At 45.7% G+C, this 24,584-nt stretch overlaps 1 protein-coding gene across 1 annotated transcript in view; it reads left to right on the top strand.

Annotated features, from left to right (window-relative positions):
- LOC140386077 (secreted frizzled-related protein 4-like) overlaps nucleotides 1-24,584 on the top strand; it is an 81,836-nt gene that overhangs the window by 5,835 nt on the left and 51,417 nt on the right. The window contains 5 exon segments of the mRNA XM_072468654.1: nucleotides 16,176-16,280; nucleotides 17,143-17,264; nucleotides 17,353-17,947; nucleotides 18,248-18,298; nucleotides 19,071-19,181. Of these exon segments, the coding sequence (XP_072324755.1) occupies nucleotides 16,176-16,280; nucleotides 17,143-17,264; nucleotides 17,353-17,947; nucleotides 18,248-18,298; nucleotides 19,071-19,181 (984 nt within the window).

The raw sequence follows: 24,584 nt of genomic DNA, 5'->3' as shown, positions 1-24,584 counted from the left end.
TCCCTGCGGAACACCACTAGTCACAGCCCTCCAATTAGAAAAGCATCCTTCCATTGCTACTCTCTGCCTTCTATGACCTAGCCAGTTCTGTATCCACCTTGCCAGCTCACCCCTGATCCCGTGTGACTTCACCTTTTGTACTAGTCTACCATGAGGGACCTTGTCAAAGGCCTTACTGAAGTCCATTTGGACAACATCCACTGCCCTACCTGCATCAATCATCTTTGTGGCCTCTTTGAAAAACTCTATCAAGTTAGTGAGACACGACCTTCCCTTCACAAAACCATGCTGCCTCTCACTAATGCGTCCATTTGCTTCCAAATGGGAGTAGATCCTGTCTCGAAGAATTCTCTCCAGTAATTTCCCTCCCACTAACGTAAGGCTCACCGACCTGTAGTTCCCTGGATTATCCTTGCTACCCTTCTTAAACACAGGAACAACATTGGCTATTCTCCAGTCCTCCGGGACATCACCTGAAGACAGTGAGAATCCAAAGATTTCTGTCAAGGCCTCAGCAATTTCCTCTCTAGTCTCCTTCAGTATTCTGGGGTAGATCCCATCAGGCCCTGGGGACTTATCTACCTTAATATTTTTCAAGACGCCCAACACCTCGTCTTTTTGGATCTCAATGTGACCCTTCTCCAGACTCAACATCCACTAATTCCTTCTCTTTGGTGAATACTGATGCAAAGTATTCATTTAGTACCTCGCCCATTTCTTCTGGCTCCACGCATAGATTCCCTTGCCTACCCTTCAGTGGGCCAACCCTTTCCCTGGCTACCCTCTTGCTTTTTATGTACGTGTAAAAAGCCTTGGGATTTTCCTTAACCCTATTTGCCAATGACATTTCGTGACCCCTTCTAGCCCTCCTGACTCCTTGCTTAAGTTCCTTCCTACTTTCCTTATATTCCACACAGGCTTCGTCTGTTCTCAGCCCTTTAGCCCTGACAAATGCCTCCTTTTTCTTTTTGACGAGGCCTACAATATCTCTCGTTATCCAAGGTTCCCGAAAATTGCCGTATTTATTCTTCTTCCTCACAGGAACATGCCGGTCCTGAATTCCTTTCAACTGACACTTGAAAGCCTCCCACATGTCAGATGTTGATTTACCCTCAAACATCCACCCCCAATCTAGGTTCTTCAATTCACGCCTAATATTATTATAATTAGCCTTCCCCCAATTTAGCACATTCACCCTAGGACCACTCTTATCCTTGTCCACCAGCACTTTAAAACTTACTGAATTGTGGTCACTGTTCCCGAAATGCTCCCTTACTGAAACTTCTACCACCTGGCCGGGCTCATTCCCCAATACCAGGTCCAGTACAGCCCCTTCCCTAGTTGGACTGTCTACATATTGTTTTAAGAAGCCCTCCTGGATGCTCCTTACAAACTCTGCCCCATCTAAGCCCCTGGCACTAAGTGAGTCCCAGTCAATACTGGGGAAGTTGAAGGCTCCCATCACAACAACCCTGTTGTTTTTACTCCTTTCCAAAATCTGTCTACCTATCTGCTCCTCTATCTCCCGCTGGCTGTTCGGAGGCCTCTAGTAAACCCCCAACATTGTGACTGCACCCTTCTTATTCCTGATCTCTACCCATATAGCCTCACTGCCCTCTGAGGTGTCCTCCCGTAGTACAGCTGTGACATTCTCCCTAACCAGTAGTGCAACTCCGCCACCCCTTTTACATCCTCCTCTATCCCACCTGAAACATCTAAATCCTGGAACGTTTAGCTGCCAATCCTGCCCTTCCCTCAACCAGGTCTCTGTAATGGCAACAACATCATAGTCCAAGTACTAATCCAAGCTCTAAGTTCATCTGCCTTACCCGTAATACTTCTTGCATTAAAACATATGCACTTCAGGCCACCAGACCCGCTGTGTTCAGCAACTTCTCCCTGTCTGCTCTGCCTCAGAGCCCCACTGTCCCTATTCCCTAGTTCTCCCTCAATGCTCTCACCTTATGACCTATTGATACCGTGCCCACCCCCCTGCCATACTAGTTTAAACCCTCCCGTGTGACACTAGCAAACCTCGCGGCCAGGATATTTATGCCTCTCCAGTTTAGATGCAACCGCCCTTATATAGGTCACACCTGCCCCGGAAGAGCTCCCAGTGGTCCAGATAATGGAAACCCTCCCTCCTACACCAGCTGTTTAGCCACGTGTATAGCTGCTCTATCTTCCTATTTCTAGCCTCACTGGCACGTGGCACAGGGAGTAATCCCGAGATTACAACCCTAGAAGTCCTGTCTTTTAACTTTCTGCCTAGCTCCCTGAACTCCTGCTGCAGGACCTCATGCCCCTTCCTGCCTATGTCGTTAGTACCAATATGTACAATGACCTCTGCCGGTTTGTCCTCCCTATTCAGGATGCCCTCTACCCGTTCGGAGACATCCTGGACCCTGGCACCAGGGAGGCAACATACAATCCTGGAGTCTCTTTCATGTCCACAGAAGCGCCTATCTGTGCCCCTGACTATAGAGTCCTCTATGACTATTGCTCTTCTGCGCTTTGACCCTCCCTTCTGAACATCAGAGCCAGCCTTGGTGTCACTGCTCTGGCTGCTGCTGTTTTCCCCTGATAGGCTATCCCCCCGACAGTGTCCAAAGGGGTATACCTGTTCGAGAGGGGGACAACTACAGGGGATTCCTGCACAGACTGCCTGCCCTTTCTGGTGGTCACCCATTTCTCTGCCTGCACCTTGGGTGTGACCACATTTATATCGCTGCTATCTATGATGCTTTCCGCCACCTGCATGCTCCCAAGTGCATCCAATTGCTGCTCCAACCGAACCATGCGGTCTGTGAGGAGCTCCAGTTGGGTGCACTTTCTGCAGATGAAGCCATCCGGGACGCTGGAAGCCTCCCGGACCTGCCACATCTCACAGTCAGAGCACTGCACCCCTCTAACTGACATTGCATCAATTAATTAGTAAATTAAGTTTAAAAGTTTTTTAAAAAAAGTTACTGTTAACTACTGTTCACTCCACATGATATCAAGAAACAGCAGAAGGCACTGGATACTGCAAAGGCTATGGGTCCTGACAATATTCTGGCAATAGTGCCAAAGATTTGTGCCCTTCGTCAAGCTATTCTAGTGCAGCTACAATACTGGCATCTACCTGGCAATATGGAAAATTGCCCATGTATGTCTTTTACACAAGAAACAGGAGAAAACCAACCTGGCCAATTACCGCCCTATCAGTCTACTCTTAATCATCAGTAAAGTGATGGAAGGAGTCAATTACAGTGCTGGCAAGCAGCACTGTCTTAGCAATAGCTTAGCGATAACCTGCTCATTTACAACCCTGGTTCAAACATAGACAAAGGAGCTGAAATCTAGAGGTGAGAATGACTGCCCTTCACATCAAGGCAGCATTTGACCGAGTGTGGCATCAAGGCATCTGAGCAAAATTGCAGTCAATGGGAATCAGGGGGAAACTCTCCACTGGTTGGAGTCTGACCTGGCACAAAGGAAGACAGTTGTGATGGTCGGAGGTCAGTCATCTCAGCTCCAGGACATCACTGCAGAAGTTCCTCAGGGTAGTGTCCTCGGCCCAACCATCTCCAGCTGCTTCATCGATGACCCTTCTTCCATCATAAGGTCAGAAGTGGGGATGTTCGCAGCTGACTGCACAATGTTTAGCACCATTTGTGATTCCTTAGATCAGTGTTCTTCAAACTTTTTTTCTGGGGACCCATTTTTACCAACCGGCCAACCTTCGCGACCCACACCGGCCGACCTGAGCGACCCACGCCGGCCGACCTGAGCGACCCACCATTTTCTCCTACCTTGTTTGCTGCTGATAAAAATGGAGGAAATGGTTTTGGGTCCCTTTGGCCCTCGTACACGCTCCACTAATGGAACCTGTTGGATGAAGGTGAAGCCTTCCGGTGTCGGAAAGTATGGAGTCTCCATCTGTCCAAAGTTCTGCATTTTCTTCCATAAGGTAAAGAAGTCACAATTTTAAGAGATACGGGAGCTAGTCAATGTTTAATGGTAAGAGATGAGGAGTTATGTAGTTTGGGTAGAATGTTGCCAGTGTGGAATTCAGAGTGAGAGGAGTAGTGTTCCATTATATAAGGTAAGGTTGGAAAGTCCAGTGAAGAGTGGTGAAGTGGTAGTAGGAGTAATAGAGAAACTATCTTGTCCAGGAATACAGTTTATCTTGGGTAATGATGTAGCTGGATTGCAGGTGGGAGTGATGCTTACTCTGGTTGATAAGCCAGTGGAAAATTAGACAACTGAAGGGTTGAAGGACGAATATCCTGGGATTTTTCCGGATTGTATAGTAACAAGGTCGCAAAATCACAGGTTAAGACAAGAGGAGAAATCAAAGAGTGAAGATGAAGTTGAAGTGCAATTATCAGAAATGATTTTTGATCAGGTGGTTGAAAAAGAACAGGTGGAGGATGAGGCGGATATTTTTAGTTCAGGAAAATTGGCGGATTTACAACAGAAAGATGTAGAAATAAAACGGATGTATCAGAAAGCATACACGGAAGAGGAATCTGAGTGTATACCAGAGTGTTATTACCGTAAAAGTAATGTCTTGATGAGAAAATGGAGACCTTTACAAATGCAGGCAGATGAAAAGTGGGCAGAAGTTCATCAAGTTGTATTGCCGGTAGGGTATAGAAAGGAGGTGTTGCGAGTTGCACATGAGGTACCAGTGGGAGGTCATTTGGGAATAAGGAAAACTCAAGCTAAAATCCAGAAACATTTTTATTGGCCTGGACTACATAAAGATGTAGTTACATTTTGTCAATCATGTCACACATGTCAAGTGATAGGGAAACCTCAAGCAGTGATAAAACCAGCGCCCTTAATACCCATTCCAGCATTTGAGGATCCTTTTACAAGGGTCCTAATTAATTGCGTTGGACCGCTTCCTAAAACAAAAGGTAGGAAGCAATATCTTTGACTATAATGGATGTGTCCCCTAGGTTTCCAGAGGCCATTCCAGTACGTAATATTACAGCTAAAAGGATTGTGGAGGAATTACTTAAATTCTTTACTAGATATGGACTACCCACAGAAATACAATCGGATCAAGGATCAAATTTTACCTCAAGGTTATTCAAAGAAGTTATGGATAGCTTAGGAATAAAACAATTTAAATCAACTGCGAACCATCCAGAATTGCAGGGAGCATTAGAAAAGCGGCATCAGACATGAAAGACAATGTTGAGGGCTTATTGTCACGATTATCCAGAGGATCGCGATAAAGGAATTCCATTCGTACTGTTTGCAATTAGGGACCTAATGAGGCAATCAAATTCAGTCCTTTTGAATTAATTTTTGGTGATGAGGTAAAAGGACCACTTAAATTGATTAATGAAAAATTGGTGAGTGAGAAATCAGAACTGACATTATTTGTCAAATTTTAGGGAATGTTTAAATAGAGCCAGGTGAATTGGCTAGACAACATTTGAAAGTTGCACAAAATGTGATGAAATGGGTCACGGACAAGAAATACAAAGTTCGTAGTTTTGCCAGTGGAGATAAAGTTTTTGTATTGTTACCAGTGGTAGGTGAGCCTTTAAAAGCTGTGTTTTGTTGACCTTATCAGATTGAAAGAAAATTAAGTGAGGTGAATTATGTGGTAAAAACACCAGATAGAAGGAAGACTCACCGAGTGTGTCATGCGAATATGCTTAAAAGGTACTTTGAAAGGGAAGGAGAGAAAAAGGAGGAGGTTTTAATGATTCTAACTCAAAGTGACGAACCAAATCCAGATGACTGTGAATTTGATGTACCTCAAATTAAATTGGAAAACGAGGGTGTTCTTAAAAATTGGGATAAATTGTTGAATTACCTTCCAGAGGAAAAACGAACTGACCTGAAAGAGTTATTGATATCACATGGGCAAGTTTGTGGAGACAAATTGGGAAGTACTAAAATGGCTATACATGATGTAGATGTGGGAAATGCTGTTCCTATCAAACAACATCCATACAGACCTAACCTTTAAAATTGGCACAGGTTAACAAAGAAATTGAGAGTATGCTTAAAAATGACATAATTGAAGTGGGCTGCAGCCAATGGAGCTCACCCATAGTGATGGTACCTAAACCAGATGGTACCCAACGGTTGTGTGTGGACTATAGAAAGGCTAATGCAGTTACAAGAACGGACTCTTATCCTATCCCACGTTTGGAGGATTACATTGAGAAAGTGGGACAATCAGCTTTTATTTCCAAACTGGATTTACTTAAAGGTTACTGGCAGGTACCTTTATCCGAAAGGGCGAAGGAAATTTCAGCTTTTGTGACTCCAGGTGGTATATACCAATTCAAAGTTTTGCCATTTGGCATGAAAAACGCCCCAGTCACATTTCAACAGTTAACTAACAAAGTTGTTTCAGGATTACCCAATTGTGTGGTATACATCGCCGATCTGGTAATTTTCAGCCAGACATGGAAAGAACATTTAAAACATCTGAGGGAGTTATTCGGTCAAATTCAAGAGGTGGGTTTGGTGATAAACCCAGCCAAAAGTGAATTTGGAAAAGCCCAAGTCACTTTCCTTGGCCATATAATCGGACAGGGTGGAATGGTCCCACGGGATGTGAAACCAACAGTTATTGAGAAGTTTCCGATACCCTCAAGATGAAGGGAAATAATGCGATTTCTTGGCACGAGTGGATTTGATCGAACATTTGTGATAAATTTTTGTAGCGTGATTGCTCCACTGATAAGACTTGCTGAAGGAGCTGTTGCTAACTTTTGGTTGGTTCAATTGGCTCTGTTTTATAACCTTTGCTCTTGAGTCGCCAGGTATCTTTATGATACTGCCACGAGGTTCAAGTTCAAGTAATGATCAATAACTCAATACACCGATTAGTAAGATTCAAATCAAAGCACATTTATTATACACAGTAATCACTACTCATGCACAAATTCTACTTCTAAGCTACTTCTACAACTAACAGGCCTATATTTAGCTTCGGAGTGGCCCACCAGGTCAGGGGAACAAATGGCCTTTCGTTCGGGTCCTGAGTCTGCGGGATTCAAAGTTGGTACGGATTGGTAGCTAGGAGCACCTATCTCGTAGCGAGCGTTGACTTAAGACTTACTGGATATCGGCGGCAGCTGCACCGGTCACGGTCAAGGGTTGGTTCGCGTTGCTGACTGTTTAACAACCTCCTTACCTTGCAGGTCAGCTGGGAGCGGGAGAGAGAGAGAGCCGGGACATTGAAAACAGCGCGGGAGATTTAAAAAGCGCGGGAGCTGCGAGTCAGAGCGGAGAGTTTAAAAGTTCGCGGCCTGGGTGAGGTAAGTACTGTTTAAAAACTTCCTTACCTTGCAGGTCAGCTGTTAGTTTCGGGAGATCAGTTTCGGGAGCAGGCCTATTGGCTGACTGTAAATCAGGAAGGATACAAAAGGTGTGGCTGAAGTGCCTTTAGAAACAGAGTGCTGGAAGCAAACAGAGTGTATTTGAGTTTGGGTAAGGCTGAGTTCGGGTAAGAGGTGAGTGAGGGCTGTGTTTTTTGAAGTTTGGTGTTTGGGGTTGAGTTTCCAAAAAAAATAATCCAATTAATTAAGTAAATTAATTAACTAGTTAAGGGAATTTGGTGCTCATCTTAAGGAGGTGCAGAGAAGCAGACCTGTGAGGGAGTCTCGGGAGCAATGACATCACAGCCAGCAGGTAAGTGATTGGCTTGTGACTGGTAAGTGATTTTTCTCTCTTTGACTTTCTCTTAGCTGTGTAGTGTAGTTCAAATTTAACTTCAGGTTTAAGTCATGGCAGGAGAGCTCAGACCCGTGTCATGCTCCTCTTGTGAGATGTGGCAAGTCAGGGACCCTTCTGGTGTCCCTGACTCCTTCATCTGCAAGAAGTGTGTCCAACTGCAGCTCCTGTTAGACCGCTTGACGGCTCTGGAGCTGCGGATGGATTCACTTTGGAGCATCCGCGATGCTGAGGAAGTTGTGGATAGCACATTCAGTGAGTTGGTCACACCGCAGATTAAAATTACTGAGGCAGATAGGGAATGGGTGACCAACAGACAGAGGAAGAGTAGGAAGGCAGTGCAGGGATCCCCTGCGGTCATCTCCCTCCAAAACAGATTTACCGTTTTGCAAACTGTTGGGGGAGGGGAAGGTGGCAGCAGCCAGGTTCATGGCACCGTGGCTGGCTCTGCTGCACAGAAGGGCGGGAAAAAGAGTGGCAGAGCTATAGTGATAGGGGATTCAATTGTAAGGGGAATAGACAGGCGTTTCTGTGGACGCAAACGAGAATCCAGGTTGGTATGTTGCCTCCCTGGTGCAAGGGTCAAGGATGTCTCGGAGCGGCTGCAGGGCATTCTGGAGGGGGAGGGCAAACAGCCAGCTGTCGTGGTGCATATAGGCACCAACGATATAGGTAAAAAACGGGATGAGGTCCTACAAGCTGAATTTAGGGAGTTAGGAGTTAAACTAAAAAGTAGGACCTCAAAGGTAGTAATCTCAGGATTGCTACCAGTGCCACGTGATAGTCAGAGTAGGAATGACAGGATAGCTAGGATGAATACGTGGCTTGAGAGATGGTGCAAGAGGGAGGGTTTCAAATTCCTGGGACATTGGGATCGGTTCTGGGGGAGGTGGGACCTGTACAAATCGGACGGCCTGCATCTGGGTGGGACCAGAACCAATGTTCTCGGGGGTGTGTTTGCTAGTGCAGTTGGGGAGGGTTTAAACTAATGTGGCAGGGGGATGGGAACCGATGTAGGAAGTCAGTGAGGACGGAAACAAAAGGCAGGAAGGGAGAGTGTGTAAAGCATGACCAGAGAAAGCAGGGCAGAGAGCAAGAAAGTCTACATTAAACTGCATTTATTTCAATGCAAGGGGCCTGACGGGCAAAGCGGATGAACTCAGGGCATGGATGGGCACATGGGACTGGGATATTATAGCTATGACTGAAACATGGCTAAGGGAGGGGCAGGACTGGCAGCTCAATGTTCCGGGATGCAGATGCTATAGAAAGGATAGAACAGGAGGTAAGAGAGGAGGGGGAGTGGCGTTTTTGATTAGGGAGAACATCACGGCAGTACTTAGAGGGGATATATCCGAGGGTTCGCCCGCTGAGTCTATATGGGTGGAACTGAAAAATAAGAAGGGAGAGATCACCTTGATAGGACTGTACTACAGGCCCCCAAATAGTCAGCGGGAAATTGAGGAGCAAATATGTAAGGAGATTACAGATAGCTGCAAGAAAAATAGGGTGGTAATAGTAGGGGACTTTAACTTTCCCAACATTGACTGGGACAGCCATAGCATTAGGGGCTTGGATGGAGGGAAATTTGTTGAGTGTATTGAGGAGGAATTTCTCATTCGGTATGTGGATGGACCGACTAGAGAGGGGGCAAAACTTGACCTCGTCTTGGGAAATAAGGAAGGGCAAGTGACAGAAGTGTTAGTGAGGGATCACTTTGGGACAAGTGACCATAACTCCATTAGTTTTAAGATAGCTATGGAGAATGATAGGTCTGGCCCAAGAGCTAAAATTCTTAATTGGGGCAAAGCCAATTTTGATGGTATCAGACAGGAACTTTCAGAGGTAGATTGGGGGAGACTGTTGGCAGGCAAAGGGACGGCTGGTAAATGGGAGGCTTTTAAAAATGTGTTAACCAGGGTTCAGGGTAAGCACATTCCCTTTAGAGTGAAGGGCAAGGCTGGTAGAAGTAGGGAACCCTGGATGACTCGAGATATTGAGACTCTGGTCAAAAAGAAGAAGGAGGCATATGAAGTAAATAAACAACTGGGATCAAGTGGATCCCTTGAAGAGTATAGAGATTGTCGAAATAGAGTTAAGAGGGAAATCAGGAGGGCAAAAAGGGGACATGAAATTGCTTTGGCAAATAATGCAAAGGAGAATCCAAAGAGCTTCTACAGATACATAAAGGGAAAAAGAGTAACTAGGGACAGAGTAGGGCCTCTTAAGGATCAACAAGGACATCTATGTGCAGAGCCACAAGAGTTGGGTGAGATCCTGAATGAATATTTCTCATCGGTATTCACGGTGGAGAAAGGCATGGATGTTAGGAAACTAAGGGAAATAAATAGTGATGTCTTGAGAAGTGTGCATATTACAGAGGAGGAGGTGCTGGAAGTCTTAAAGCGCATCAAAGTAGATAAATCCCCGGGACCTGATGAAATGTATCCCAGGATGTTGTGGGAGGCTAGGGAGGAAATTGTGGGTCTCCTAACAGAGATATTTGAATCATCGGCAGCCACAGGTGAGGTGCCTGAAGATTGGAGAGTGGCGAATGTTGTGCCCTTGTTTAAGAAGGGCAGCAGGGAAAAGCCTGGGAACTACAGACCGGTGAGCCTAACGTCTGTAGTAGGTAAGTTGCTAGAAGGTATTCTGAGAGACAGGATCTACAAGAATTTAGAGAGGCAAGGACTGATTCGGGGCAGTCAGCATGGCTTTGTACGTGGAAAATCATGTCTCACAAATTTGATTGAGTTTTTTGAGGGGGTGACCAAGAAGGTCGTGAGGGCAGTGCAGTAGACATTGTCTACATGGACTTTAGCAAAGCCTTTGACAAGGTACCGCATGGTAGGTTGTTGCAGAAGGTTAAAGCTCACGGGATCCAGGGTGAGGTTGCCAATTGGATTCAAAATTGGCTGGACGACAGAAGACAGAGGGTGGTTGTAGAGGGTTGTTTTTCAAACTGGAGGCCTGTGACCAGTGATATGCCTCAGGGATCGGTGCTGGGTCCACTGTTATTTGTGATTTATATTAATGATTTGGATGAGAATTTAGGAGGCATGGTTAGTAAGTTTGCAGATGACACCAAGATTGGTGGCACAGTGGATAGTGAAGAAGGTTATCTAGGATTGCAATGGGATCTTGATCAATTAGGCCAGTGGGCCGACGAATGGCAGATGGAGTTTAATTTAGATAAATGTGAGGTGATGCATTTTGGCAGATCGAATCAGGCCAGGACCTACTCAGTTAATGGTATGGCGTTGGGGAGAGTTATAGAACAAAGAGATCTAGGAGTACAGGTTCATAGCTCCTTGAAGGTGGAGTCGCAGGTGGACAGGGTGGTGAAGGCAGCATTTGGCATGCTTGGTTTCATTGGTCAGAACATTGAATACAGGAGTTGGGACGTCTTGTTGAAGTTGTACAAGACATTGGTACGGCCACACTTGGAATACTGTGTGCAGTTCTGGTCACCCTATTATAGAAAGGATATTATTAAACTAGAAAGAGTGCAGAAAAGATTTACTAGGATGTTACCGGGACTTGATGGTTCGAGTTATAAGGAGAGGCTGGATAGACTGGGACTTTTTCCCCTGCAGCGTAGGAGGCTTAGGGGTGATCTTATAGAGGTCTATAAAATAATGAGGGGCATAGATAAGGTAGATAGTCAACATCTTTTCCCAAAGGTAGGGGAGTCTAAAACTAGAGGGCATAGGTTTAAGGTGAGAGGGGAGAGATTCAGAAGGGCCCAGAGGGGCAATTTCTTCACTCAGAGGGTAGTGAGTGTCTGGAATGGGCTGCCAGAGGTAGTAGTCGAGGCGGGTACAATTGTGTCTTTCAAAAAGCATTTAGATAGTTACATGGGTAAGATGGGTATAGAGGGTTAAGGGCCAAGTGCAGGCAACTGGGACTAGCTTAATGGTAAAAACTGGGCGGCATGGACTGGTTGGGCCGAAGGGCCTGTTTCCATGCTGTAAACTTCTATGATTCTATGAGTGACCCTGTCAAGAAGAACAATTTGAACTTGGGGCTTAACTTTATAGTCCCCAGGGGCTTCCCGCCTTTCGGGGCGGACCCTGTACCTGGTTCCAGGTGATTGGACTTCATTCCAATCGCTTGGTTCGATTTCTCCAATACTGGAGCGGTTCCCTGATCGATGGGTGGTCTTGAGGTGTCCGTTAACCTCTTTTGTGTTGGCTCCTGCTGGCGCCGGGGAGTCTGGCTTAGCTTTGTTTGTCCCAAATGTTACGATTGTTCCCGGGGATCGCTTATTAGTATGTAGGTGGCTGCTACATTATTATGCAGATGGCTGCTCGTATCGATGCTGTCTGGTTTTGCAGAATATAATACACAGTAACTTGCACCTGCTGGTTTCTGCCTCTGTTGGCTGAATTTCCCTTCAGCCTTTGCTGTTCTCCATTTTAAATCGGGACTTGGCCAACCCAGGTGGCTACAGAGCGTAAAATATTTCAGTGGACAGCGGAGTTTCAACAAGCATTTGACTGCCTGAAAGCTGTGATAACCAATGCTCCTGTGTTGGAGAATTACAAGGGACTCTGTGATCAGATTGAACTAAAGTATCTGACTTTAAAGAGAAATGCCGAGGCGTAGAGAAATGGATGGATCTTGCAGAGACCTTGTTCAAAGAGATGTCAATCGAGAAGGATTCCAGTTGGAGGAAGAAGAACAAAAAAAAGAAATGGACTATATATATTATCTAGCACGGTGGCACAGTGATTAGTGCTGCTGCCTCACAGCGCCGAGGTCCCAAGTTCGATCCCGGCTCTGGGTCACCATCCGTGTGGAGTTTGCACATTCTCCCCGTGTTTGCGTGGGTTTCGCCCCCACAACCCAAAAAAAAAGATGCGCAAGTTAGGTGGATGGCCACGCTAAATTGCCCATTAATTGGAAAAAATATGAATTGGGTACTCTAAATTAAAAAAAAAAGAAAAAAAGGAAAGAATTGAGCACTAGGCTGAAATATGTTACCGTTGAGGAAGTGTTGAAAGTAAATAAGACATAGACGAAATTAAGTTCAGAAGAATGTGTGGTCTGATTTCCAGACCTAGATGATCCATAAGAGATGAAATAAATCGTTTCATAGACAGGGTGGATAGTCAGAGGCTTTTCCCCAGGGTAGAGGGGTCAATTGCTAGTGGGCATAGATTTAAGGTGCGAGGGGCAAGGTTTAGAGGAGATGTACGAGGCAAGTATTTTACACAGAGGGTAGTGGGTGCCTGGAACTCGCTGCCGGAGGAGGTGGTGGAAGCAGGGACAATAGTGACATTTAAGGGGCATCTTGACAAATACATGAATAGGATGGGAATAGCAGGGTATGGACCCAGGAAGTGTAGAAGATTTTAGTTTAGACGGGCAGCTTGGTCGGCACGGGCTTGGAGGGCCAAAGGGCCTGTTCCTGTGCTGTACTTTTCTTTGTTCTTTGTTCCTGTTTGCGTGTGTTGTTTTTTGAAACAAAAAGAATATTTACTGTGTGCATTTCTTAAAGGAGAATGAAAAGGTGGAGAAGGAAACCATCTTGACGTTGATGGTTTTTTTTTCTTGGGGGGAGGTGTAATGTGAGAGTACCTTTAAGAAATGGGTGTTTATAAATGGGTGTGTATATAAATATCTGTAGTGAGAGTACCTTTAAGAAATGGGTATTTATTGGATTGGATTGGATTGGATTTGTTTATTGTCACGTGTACCGAGGTACAGTGAAAAGTATTTTTCTGCGAGCAGCTCAACAGATCATTAAGTACATGGGAAGAAAAGGGAATAAAAGAAAATACATAATAGGGCAACGCAAGGTATACAACGTGACTACATAAGCACCGGCATCGGATGAAGCATACAGGGTGTCGTGTTAATGAGGTCAGTCCATAAGAGTGTCATTTAGGAGTCTGGTTACAGCGGGGAAGAAACTGTTTTTGAGTCTATTACTGCAGTGATGTCAGAGAGTGGGTGGAGCTGGGCTGTCTGTCAGCTTTTTACATTCATTTTTAGGCTGTTTGCTGCAGGGTGTGTTTTAGTTCCGTTTTCAGAGCTGGATAACTGCAGCCATAGCCAGAAGGTTTATGGGTCTCACTCTCTGTAATCTAAAGACTGTAAATCGATCCTTTGGTGATTTAAAACGAATAACTGCTCTCAGTAGTGACTTTAACCTGATGTGCTTCATTTTGAAGGTTTTTTCAAAAGTCTTATGGATGTTAAAAGGACAGCTTAAGGATTACTTAGTGTTGTATTCTTTGGGGGTTATATTTGAATTGATAGTTGCTAAGATGTTGCCTGTATGTTTTAAAAAGGTTAACTTGAGTTCATAGAATAAACATTGTTTTGCTTTAAAAAAATACTGTTCCATTTCTGCTGTACCACACCTGTAGAGTGGGCCGTGTGCTCCCCATACCACAATCTCTTAAAAGTTGTGGGTCAGGTGAACTCCATGATATACTTTGGGGTTCTCTAAACCCTGGCCCATAACACAAGACCTGGACAATATCCAGGCTTGGGCTGACAAGTGGCAAGGAACATTCACACCACACAATACCAGGCGATGACCATTTTCAACAAGAGAGGATCCTTGACATTCAATGGAATTACCATCATTGAGTTCCTCACTATTAACATCCTGGTGGTTACTATTGATCAGAAGCTGAACTGGACCAGACATATAAATCCTGTGGCTACAAGAGCAGGTCAGAGGCTGGGATTCCTCCAGCGAGTATCTCACCTCCTGACTCCCAAAAGCCTGTCCACCATCTGCAAGGCACAAGTCAGGAATGTGATGGAATACTCTCCACTGGATGAGTGCAGCTCTAACAAAACTCCATAATCTCAACACTATTCAGGATGAAACATTTTGCTTGATTTAAAAAAAAAATCTTTATTAATGTCACAAGTAGGCTTACATTAACACTGCAATGAAGTTACTGTGAAAATCCCCTAGTTGCCACACTCCGGCATCTGGGGCGAAATTCTCCGGAAACGGCGCGATGTCCGCTGACTGGCGCCCAAAACGGCGCAAATCAGATGGGCATCGTGCCGCCCCAAAGGCACGGAATGCTCCGCATCTTTGGGGGCCGAGCCCCAACATTGAGGGGCTAGGTCGGCGGCGGACGGATTTCCGCCCCGCCAGCTGGCGGAAAAGGCCTTTGGTGCCCCGTCAGCTGGCGCGGAAATGACATCTCCGGGCAGCGCATGCGCGGGAGCGTTAGCGGCCGCTGACAGCTTCCCGCGCATGCGCAGTGGAGGGAGTCTCTTCTGCCTCCACCATGGTGGAGACCGTGGCGGAGGCGGAAGGGAAAGAGTGCCCCCACGGCACAGGCTCGCCCGCGGATCGGTGGGCCCCGACCGCGGGCCAGGCCACCGTGGGGACACCCCCCGGGGCCAGATCGCCCCCGCCCCCCCCAGGACCCCGGAGCCCGCCCGCGCCGCCTTGTCCCGCCGGTATGGTAGGCAGTTTAATTTACGCTGGCAGGACAGGCATTTTAGCGGCGGGACTTCGGCCCATCCGGGCTGGTGAATCGAGCGGGGGGGGGGGGGGGGGGGGGCCCGCCAACCGGCGCGATACCCGCCCCCACCGAATATCCGGTGCCGGAGACTTCGGCAACGGGCGGGGGCGGGATTCACGCCAGCCCCCGGCGATTCTCCGACCCGGCAGGGGGTCGGAGAATTTCGCCCCTGTTCGGGTACACTGAGGGAGAATTCAGAATGTCCAATTTGCCTAACAAGCACATCTTTCGGGACTTGTGGGAGGAAACCAGAGCACCCGGAGGAAACCCACACAGATACAGGGAGAACGTGCAGACTCCACAGAGACAGTGACCCAAGCCAGGAATCGAACATGGGTCCCTGACGCTGTGACTCCCCGTGTCTGCATGGGCTTCCCCGAACAATGTGCTTGTTAGGTGGATTGGACATTCTGAATTCTCCCTCTGTGTACCGAACAGGCACCTGAATGTGGTGACAAGCGGATTTTCACAGTAACTTCATTGCAGTGTTAAAGTAAGCCTACTTGTGGCACTAATAAAAATTATTATTATTACCAGGTTATCCGTCAGGTATCCATACATTTGCAGCTATTTCTAGAATGTTAGGTTTAATGTTTCTTCAATATGTTACATTATCAGACTGAGATACAACATTCCTTAAACTGAAAAATAATCCAATTATCATTAATGTCCCACTTTTACGCAGAAACTCCATTTCAGTACAAATGTTCCCTTTTTTAATTCTTCATTAAGGTGTTGCTGGCAAGGCCGGGTTTTATTGCCCATCCCTAATTGCTCTTGAGAAATAAATAAAGAGATATTTGTACTGAAATAACCTTTGTGTGTGAAGGTGGGTTACTGATAACAATTGGGTTGTTTTGGAATTGAGAATCCTAGTTTCTGTTTCGACAAATGAAATTTGAACATTTAGTTCAAGCTATGAAATGCATTTTTCAAAAATTTACCAAACTAATGATAAGCATTATTTTCATTCAGTGAGAGCTCAAGGACTGGAATGTACCATTATGCACATTTTTAAGAGGAGAGTGGCTGTTTTGTATGTTGCAAGAAAATTAGAAACATCTAAAATCGGAGCAGGAGGTGAGTTACTCACTGTAGGAGTCCTAACCTCTGACCTGCCTTTAACTACAGTCTCGATATGGCTACTCTGGCCAATGGTAATCTGGGGATTCAGCGATGGTAATGCTATTGGATGTCAAAAGGTGATGAGTAGATCCTCTCTTGTTGGAGATGGTCAGTGCCTGGCACTTGTGTGGCGTGAATGTAACTTGCCACTTGTCAGCTCAAACCTGGATATTGTCCAGGTCTTCTGCATTTGGACATGGACTGCTGCATATTCTGACCGAATGGTGGAGGGAAGATCACAGATGAAGCAGCTGAAGATGGCTGGGCCTTGGGCAGATCCTGGGGCTCTCCTGCAGTGATGCTGTGAAACGGAGATGACTGACCTCCAATAACCACATCTTCATGTGCTTCGGGAATGTGGCGACTAGGGGCTTTTCACAGTAACTTCATGGCAGTGTTACTGTAAGCCTACTTGTGACAATAACAATTATTATTAGTGGAGGATAACCCCCATCTCCCCCCCATCGTCTCCCGCTTTGCTCCTTGATGCAGGATTGAGCAGTGCCGCTCACTTCCTACCTGCCTATTGTCTTCCCGCCTCTCACACCGATTCCTGATTCCTTCACTCCCTTAGTGTTTGAATATTCCTTGTCCAGTGTTACTCTCTCAGTTTGATCATCAGTGAAGCCTCTGCCTGAATAACTTGTCCTCCCCCCGTAACCCCCCCCCCCTCCCCCAGCCCCCACGTCCCATCCAACGTTCTCCAGTGTTCCCCATGGATTAACAATTACTGCGAACACGTTGTCAGTCTTCCGCTGCTGCTAAATCAAGGCAGCCACAAGATTCCATTTCACGTTAAATTGTTCTGCTTTGTAAGATGCACATTTCGGGTCGAATGTAATCAGCAGCGATCAATCTGCCCGGATTAAACACAGAGTTTCAAATCTTGGATTTGAAGAGTTTGATGACGCACAGGGAACAGAACCAGATGATGTCAGTGTAAGTGGAAAAAGGTGAAAGATATCAGTCAGGCATCAGTGGCAAGGGTCACGTCATTTCTGTATCGCTGCCATCCCATAATCTGCAGGTGCCAGGAGCTGCTTCACTCCCTGCGTCCCTGTTATCAAGCTCCTCATTGGACACCCCATTTAAATGCAAGGAGCGGATTTCACGTCCCTTCCACCTGAGTTGGTGCTTTGAGTTTTTACTGAAGGGTTTGGGTGGATTTGGAGAATTGCTGCGCAGGATGTTGCTGCTGTTCCTCTGCCTGGGGCTCTCTCCGGCTGGGTGGCTGCAGGGAGCGCCCTGTGAACGGGTCAGGATCCCCATGTGCCACTCCATGCCCTGGAATATCACCCGGATGCCCAACCATCTCCATCACAGCACCCAGGAGAACGCCGTTCTGGCCATCGAGCAGTACCAGCAGCTGGTGGACACCGACTGCAGCCCCCTGTTGCGATTCTTTCTCTGTGCCATGTTTGCCCCCATCTGTACCCTCGAGTTCCTCCATGACCCGATCAGACCCTGTAAGTCCGTTTGTCAGAAGGCTCGGGACGGCTGTGAGCCCATCCTGAGGAGATACAACCACAGTTGGCCGGAGGGCCTGGCGTGTACAGATTTACCTGTGTACGACCGGGGAGTCTGCATCGCTCCGGAGGCAATTGTCACTGATGTCCCTGCAGGTGAGGTGCAAAGCAGGGGAAAGCTTTGTAAAGGCTTGTGACAGAACAGCAATAACCAATCTCAAGCAGAATAATATTTGTGGTTTTCCCTTTTTCGTACAGGGGATTTTCTCTCAAATGAAGTTCAATTCAAAAGATAAAGAAAGTTTTCCGTTTCAGTCATATGGAATCAGTAACACTGATATAGACAGAAACCACCAGCATGGCCAAGTTAATATCCACTTACTCATATATAGAGAAGGCAGGCGGCGAAATTAATTCAGCCAGAACTGACCTAATCTTTTTGTTTGAAACTCCCAGATGCCGAGTGGATAGACTTCACTGGAGATGTGACAGTGCCGGAACCTGCCTGCGGGAGTTGGAAGACAGGTTAGCGAGCGGCGATATCCCCCCTGGTCTCTATCAGACCCTCGAAATCACACTGCTTACTCTAGCAGAATGAAATACATCAGTGCGCGGGTCAGTGAAAAACACTAAACTTTACATCTAACGATGTTTTATTATAAAGAAACACGGAAATTATTGTCCATGACATGGAAGGGGACAAAACTGACATCACAACAGAAAACACTCAAATTAAAGCAAAATGCTGCGGATGTGAAATAAAAACAAAGTGTTGGGAAAAGACAGCAGGTCAGTGACTGGTTTCCACCATCCACTGAATTTGCTTTTGTATTTGGAATAAAACTGGGGCATGAGTTATAGCAAAGTCAGGAAGAGCCATGAATGCAGCGAAGATGTGAACCTTGTCAAACATCAGAAAGTGCTCAGTACTCTGGCCACTCGGCACACAAGGAACTCTCAACGTGAGCCACACAAGATGCTGTTCCTCAGAGAGTCCACCCGCTCCCTCACTTTTACATCTCACCTGAACACTTCTGTGTCGTTAACCATCATTTATGCTGTAACATGAAAATGAATGGGATTTGGAAAAGCTGCAGATTGATTACCAGTCTGTAGTTTGTTATTGATTAGCATTTCTCTCTCACTGTGAAATATACTGGGACAAATATCATCGCCCCAAAGCAAACTGCCGCATCGCTGCTGGGAACCATTTTCTCTCTGGCTTTTTAAGTTTGACAGACTAACACTTTTGACAGAACTTTTAAATCTCAGGTATTAGTTCCAGTTTAATTAAAATTATTTGCATTTTATTATTTTTCGGCAGATCGCTGTAAATGCAGAAAAATTAAACCAACGCTAAAAACATACTTGGAAAAGAATTATAACTATGGTAAGTGGTAGCTACTTATTGTCAGGTGGCATTTAAAAAAAACAACGATGACAGCATCTGCATTGATAGTTTATTTTAAGACAGCTCCGAGCTTTTAATCAAACTGCAGACTGTGCAAATATTCATCTGAGGAAGGAGCAGTGCTCCGAAAACCAGTGATTCAAACAAACCTGTTGGACTTTAACCTGGTGTTGTAAGACTTCTTACTGTGCTCACCCCAGTCCACCGCCAGCATCACCACATCATTTGAAATTAAAATGGCTTATTGTCACAAGTAGACTTCAAATGAAGTTACTGTGAAAAGCCCCAAGTCGCCACATTCCGACGCCTGTTCGGGGAGGCTGGTACAGGAATTGAACCGTGCTGCTGGCCTGCCTTGGTCTGCTTTACAAAGCCAGCGATTTAGCCCTGTGCTAAACCAGCCCCAGATGAGAATAGAGCTCATTTGCAAATATTAGCAGCACAGTAGCCTTGTGGATAGCACAATTGCTTCACAGCTCCAGGGTCCCAGGTTCGATTCCAGCTTGGGTCACTGTCTGTGCGGAGTCTGCACATCCTCCCCGTGTGTGCGTGGGTTTCCTCCGGGTGCTCCGGTTTCCTCCCACAGTCCAAAGATGTGCAGGTTAGGTGGATTGGCCCTGATAAATTGCCCTTAGTGTCCAAAATTGCCCTTAGTGTTGGTTGGGGTTACTGGGTTATGGGGATAGGGTGGCGGTGTTGGCCTTGGGTAGGGTGCTCTTTCCAAGAGCCGGTGCAGACTCGATGGGCCGAATAGCCTCCTTCTGCACTGTAAATTCTATGATCTTCTATGAATTGGGGTTGAGGCAATCTGATTGATTGCGATTCCACACCATTTTATAATTCCATAAATTGAGAGCATATTCACAAACCTTTAAGCTCTATTCTCATCTAACAGAGCATCCAGCCTTTTTGCTATATGTTCACATCATGTGTAAATTAATTTGCATTGTACAGTTGAGTATTGTAACCTCAACAGGCAATATTATTTCGATTTCCTTGTGCAGTCTTTACCCGAATGCTGATGTTATTTTCTGGAGGATTTAGTTAGACATGTTTAAACATGTAGCTGTCTAACTGGATGCCTCTCAAGCACATTTGACTTCTCTCCATGGATGTAACATATTTATATCAGAAGGAAGAAGGCCATTTTATTAAATGCTTTCCCTCAATGACAGTGAAAAGCAAGCTAAAATTGCAATATTGAACCGGAAGTAGTCAGGGTGAGGGTTAATATGATCAATTGAAAAATGCACCTGCAATTTGCTTTGTAATAATAATCTGGATTGAGCCGTTCAATGGGAAGGTGGAAGGGATTATTTAGCTGTGTGTAAATATCAACATTTTCCACATTTGTTACTCAAGTGTCAGCATTATGTTTCCGGTTATAACACAGGGAATGTAGCCACCTGGGTTGGCCACTTCCCGACTTAAAATGGAGATCCGCAAAGACTGCAGGGGAATTCAGCCAAGCCAGGAAAAATTGGCACGTGCAAAGTCTCCTGTGTATTAGAACTTGCAGAAACCCAGACAGCACTGAAACTCCCAGCCATCTGCATAGTAATGAGCGATCCTCAGGTACAATTGAAACATGTAAGGTGAATAAGGCCAAGCCAGACTCCTCAGCGCCAGCAGGAGCCAAGACAAAGGAAGGCCAACGGACACTTAGGGACCGCCCAGCGATCAGGGAACAACTCCAGTATTGGAGAAATCGATCCAAATGATCAGAACGTAGTCCAATTACTTGGAACCAGATACGGGGTCCACCCCAAAGGAGTGTGAAGCCCCTGGGGACTATAAAGTAGAGTCCCCAAGTTCAAATCGTTCTTCTTGGCAGGGTCACTCAGCAACTCGAATCAACCCTTGAGCGTGAACTGTCTAAGCTGCCGCATCAACCAAGTAAGTCTTCAGTCAACGCTCGCTACGGGATAGGCCCTGCTAGCTACCAGTCCATACCAGCTTTTGAATCCAGCAGACTCAGATCGAACGAAAGGCCATTTGTTCCCCTGACCTGGTGGGCCAATTCCGAAGCTAAGTATAGGCCTTTTAGTGATAGAGAATAGTCTAGAAAGTAGAGTTTATGCATGAGTAGTGATTGACTGTGTATAATAAATGTGTTTTGATTTGAGGGAGATAGTAAATGGGTGACCAAAAGACAGAGCAAGAGTAGGCAGGCAGTGCAGGTGTCCTCTGCGGTCATCTACTTGCAAAACAGGTATACCGCTTTGGATACTGTTGAGGGAGATGGCTCACCAGGGGAAGGCAGCAGCAGCCAGGTTCATGGCACCGTGGCTGGCTCTGCTGCGCAGCTGGGCAGGAAGAAGAATGGCAGGGCTATAGTGATAGGGGACTCAATTGTAAGGGGAATAGACAGGCGGTTCTGCGGACGCAATCGAGACTCCAGGATGGTATGTTGCCTCCCTGGTGCAAGGGTCAAGGATGTCTCGGAGTGGCTGCAGGACATTCTGGGGGGGGGGGGGGGGGGAGGGCGAACAGCCAGCTGTCGTGGTGCACATAGGCACCAACAATATAGGTAAAAAACGGGACGAGGTCCTACAAGATGAATTTAGGGAGCTAGGAGTTAAACTAAAAAGTAGGACCTCAAAGGTAGTAATCTCAGGATTGCTACCAGTGCCACGAGCTAGTCAGAGTAGGAATGGCAGGATAGAGAGGATGAATACATGGCTCGAGAGATGGTGCAAGAGGGAGGGATTCAAATTCCTGGGACATTGGAACCGGTTCTGGGGGAGGTGGGACCAGTACAAACCGGACGGTCTGCACCTGGGCAGGACTGGAACTGATGTCCTGGGGGTATGTTTGCTAGAGCTGTTGGGGAGAGTTTAAACTAATGTGGCAGGGGGATGGGAACCGATGCAGGAAGTTGGAAGGTAGTAAAACAGGGACAGTAATAAAAGGCAGTAAGGGGAAAGTGTAAGGCAGAGAAGCCATAGTCAAAAATCAAAAAGGGCGACAGTACAAGGTACAGTGACTGAGGGGAGCTCAGTGAATAGGACCAGGAATACTAAAAGAAATAAAACGGGAAGTGAAAACATTAATGGTAAGCGACGCAGCAGGTTGTTACATGAAGATATGGGTTCAACGACAAGGAAAATTAGGAGAAAGGTTAAGAGGAAATATAACTTAGGAGAGGTTACTGATCGAGGTGTTAAGATTCAGAACAGAGGTAAAAAAGCCAACATAAGTGTACTTTACCTGAATGCTCGTAGTATTAGGAATAAGGTAAATGAGTTGATGGCGCAAGTCATCGTGAATGACTATGATTTAGTGGCCATTACTGAAACATGGTTAAAGGATGGTCACGACTGGGAGTTAAATATCCGAGGGTATCAAACTTTTCGGAAGGACAGAGTGGATGGTAAGGGAGGTGGTGTAGCTCTGTTATTTAAGGATGACATCCGGGCAACAGTAAGGGATAACATCGGTGCTATGGAGGATAAGGTTGAATCCATTTGGGTGGAAATCAGGAATAGTAAGGCGAAAAAGTCACTGATAGGAGTAATCTATAGGCCACCAAATAGTAACATTATGGTGGGGCAGGCAATAAACAAAGAAATAACAGAATGGTACAGCAGTTATCATGGGGGATTTTAATCTACATGTTGATTGTTTTAACCAGGTCGGTCAAGGCAGCCTTGAGGAGGAGTTTATAGAATGTATCTGCGATAGTTTCCTAGAACAGTATGTAATGGAACCTACGAGGGAACAAGTGGTCCTAGATCTGGTCCTGTGTAATGAGACAGGATTGATTCGGGATCTCATAGTTAGGGATCCTCTCGGAAGGAGCGATCACAATATGGTGGAATTTAAAATACAGATGGAGGGTGAGAAGGTAAAATCAAGCACTAGTGTTTTGTGCTTAAACAAAGGAGATTACAATGGGATGAGCGAAGAACTAGCTAAGGTAGACTGGGAGCAAAGACTTTATAGTAAAACAGTTGAGAAACAGTGGAGAACCTTCCAAGTGATTTTTCACAGTGCTCAGCAAAGGTTTATACCAACAAAAAGGAAGGGCGGTAAAAAGAGGGAAAATCGACCGTGGATATCTAAGGAAATAAGGGAGAGTATCAAATTGAAGGAAAAAACATACAAAGTAGCAAAGATCAGTGGGAGACTAGAGGACTGAGAAATCTTTAGGGGGCAACAGAAAGCTACTAAAAAAGCTATAAAGAAGAGTAAGATAGATTATGAGAGTAAACTTGCTCAGAATATAAAAACAGATAGTAAAAGTTTCTACAAATACATAAAATAAAAAAGAGTGGCTAAGGTAAATATTGGTCCTTTAGAGGATGAGAAGGGAGATTTAGTAATGGGAGATGAGGAAATGGCTGAGGAACTGAACAGGTTTTTTGGGTCGGTCTTCACAGTGGAAGACACAAATAACATGCCAGTGACTGATGGAAATGAAGCTATGACAGGTGAGGACCTTGAGAGGATTGTTATCACCAAGGAAGTAGTGATGGGCAAGCTAATGGGGCTAAAGGTAGACAAGTCTCCTGGACCTGATGGAATGCATCCCAGAGTGCTAAAAGAGATGGCGAGGGAAATTGCAAATGCACTAGTGATAATTTACCAAAATTCACTAGACTCTGGGGTGGTCCCGGCGGATTGGAAATGAGCAAACGTGACACCACTGTTTAAAAAAGGAGGTAGGCAGAAAGAGGGTAATTATAGGCCAGTGAGCTTAACTTCGGTAGTAGGGAAGATGCTGGAATCTATCATCAAGGAAGAAATAGCGAGGCATCTGGATGGAAATTGTCCCATTGGACAGATGCAGCATGGTTTCATAAAGGGCAGGTCGTGCCTAACTAATTTAGTGGAATTTCTTGAGGACATAAACAGTGCGGTAGATAACGGGGAGCCAATGGATGTGGTATATCTGGATTTCCAGAAAGCCTTTGACAAGGTGCCACACAAAAGGTTGTTGCATAAGATAAAGATGCATGGCATTAAGGGGAAAGTAGTAGCATGGATAGAGGATTGGTTAATTAATAGAAAGCAAAGAGTGGGGATTAATGGGTGTTTCTCTGGTTGGCAATCAGTAGCTAGTGGTGTCCCTCAGGGATCAGTGTTGGGCCCACAACTGTTCACAATTTACATAGATGATTTGGAATTGGGGACCAAGGGCAGTGTGTCCACGTTTGCAGACGACACTAAGATAAGTGGTAAAGCAAAAAGTGCAGAGGATACTGGAAGTCTGCAGAGAGATTTGGATAGGCTAAGTGAATGGGCTAGGGTCTGGCAGATGGAATACAATGTTGACAAATGTGAGGTTATCCATTTTGGTAGGAATAACAGCAAAAGGGATTATTATTTAAATGATAAAATATTAAAACATGCTGCTGTGCAGAGAGACCTGGGTGTGCT

The sequence above is a fragment of the Scyliorhinus torazame genome, chromosome 11 (assembly GCF_047496885.1).
Source record: "Scyliorhinus torazame isolate Kashiwa2021f chromosome 11, sScyTor2.1, whole genome shotgun sequence".
NCBI classification, from domain to species: domain Eukaryota; kingdom Metazoa; phylum Chordata; class Chondrichthyes; order Carcharhiniformes; family Scyliorhinidae; genus Scyliorhinus; species Scyliorhinus torazame.
The sequence above is the reverse complement of the archived record's forward strand: the minus strand, read 5'-3'. Positions and strand labels throughout refer to the sequence as shown.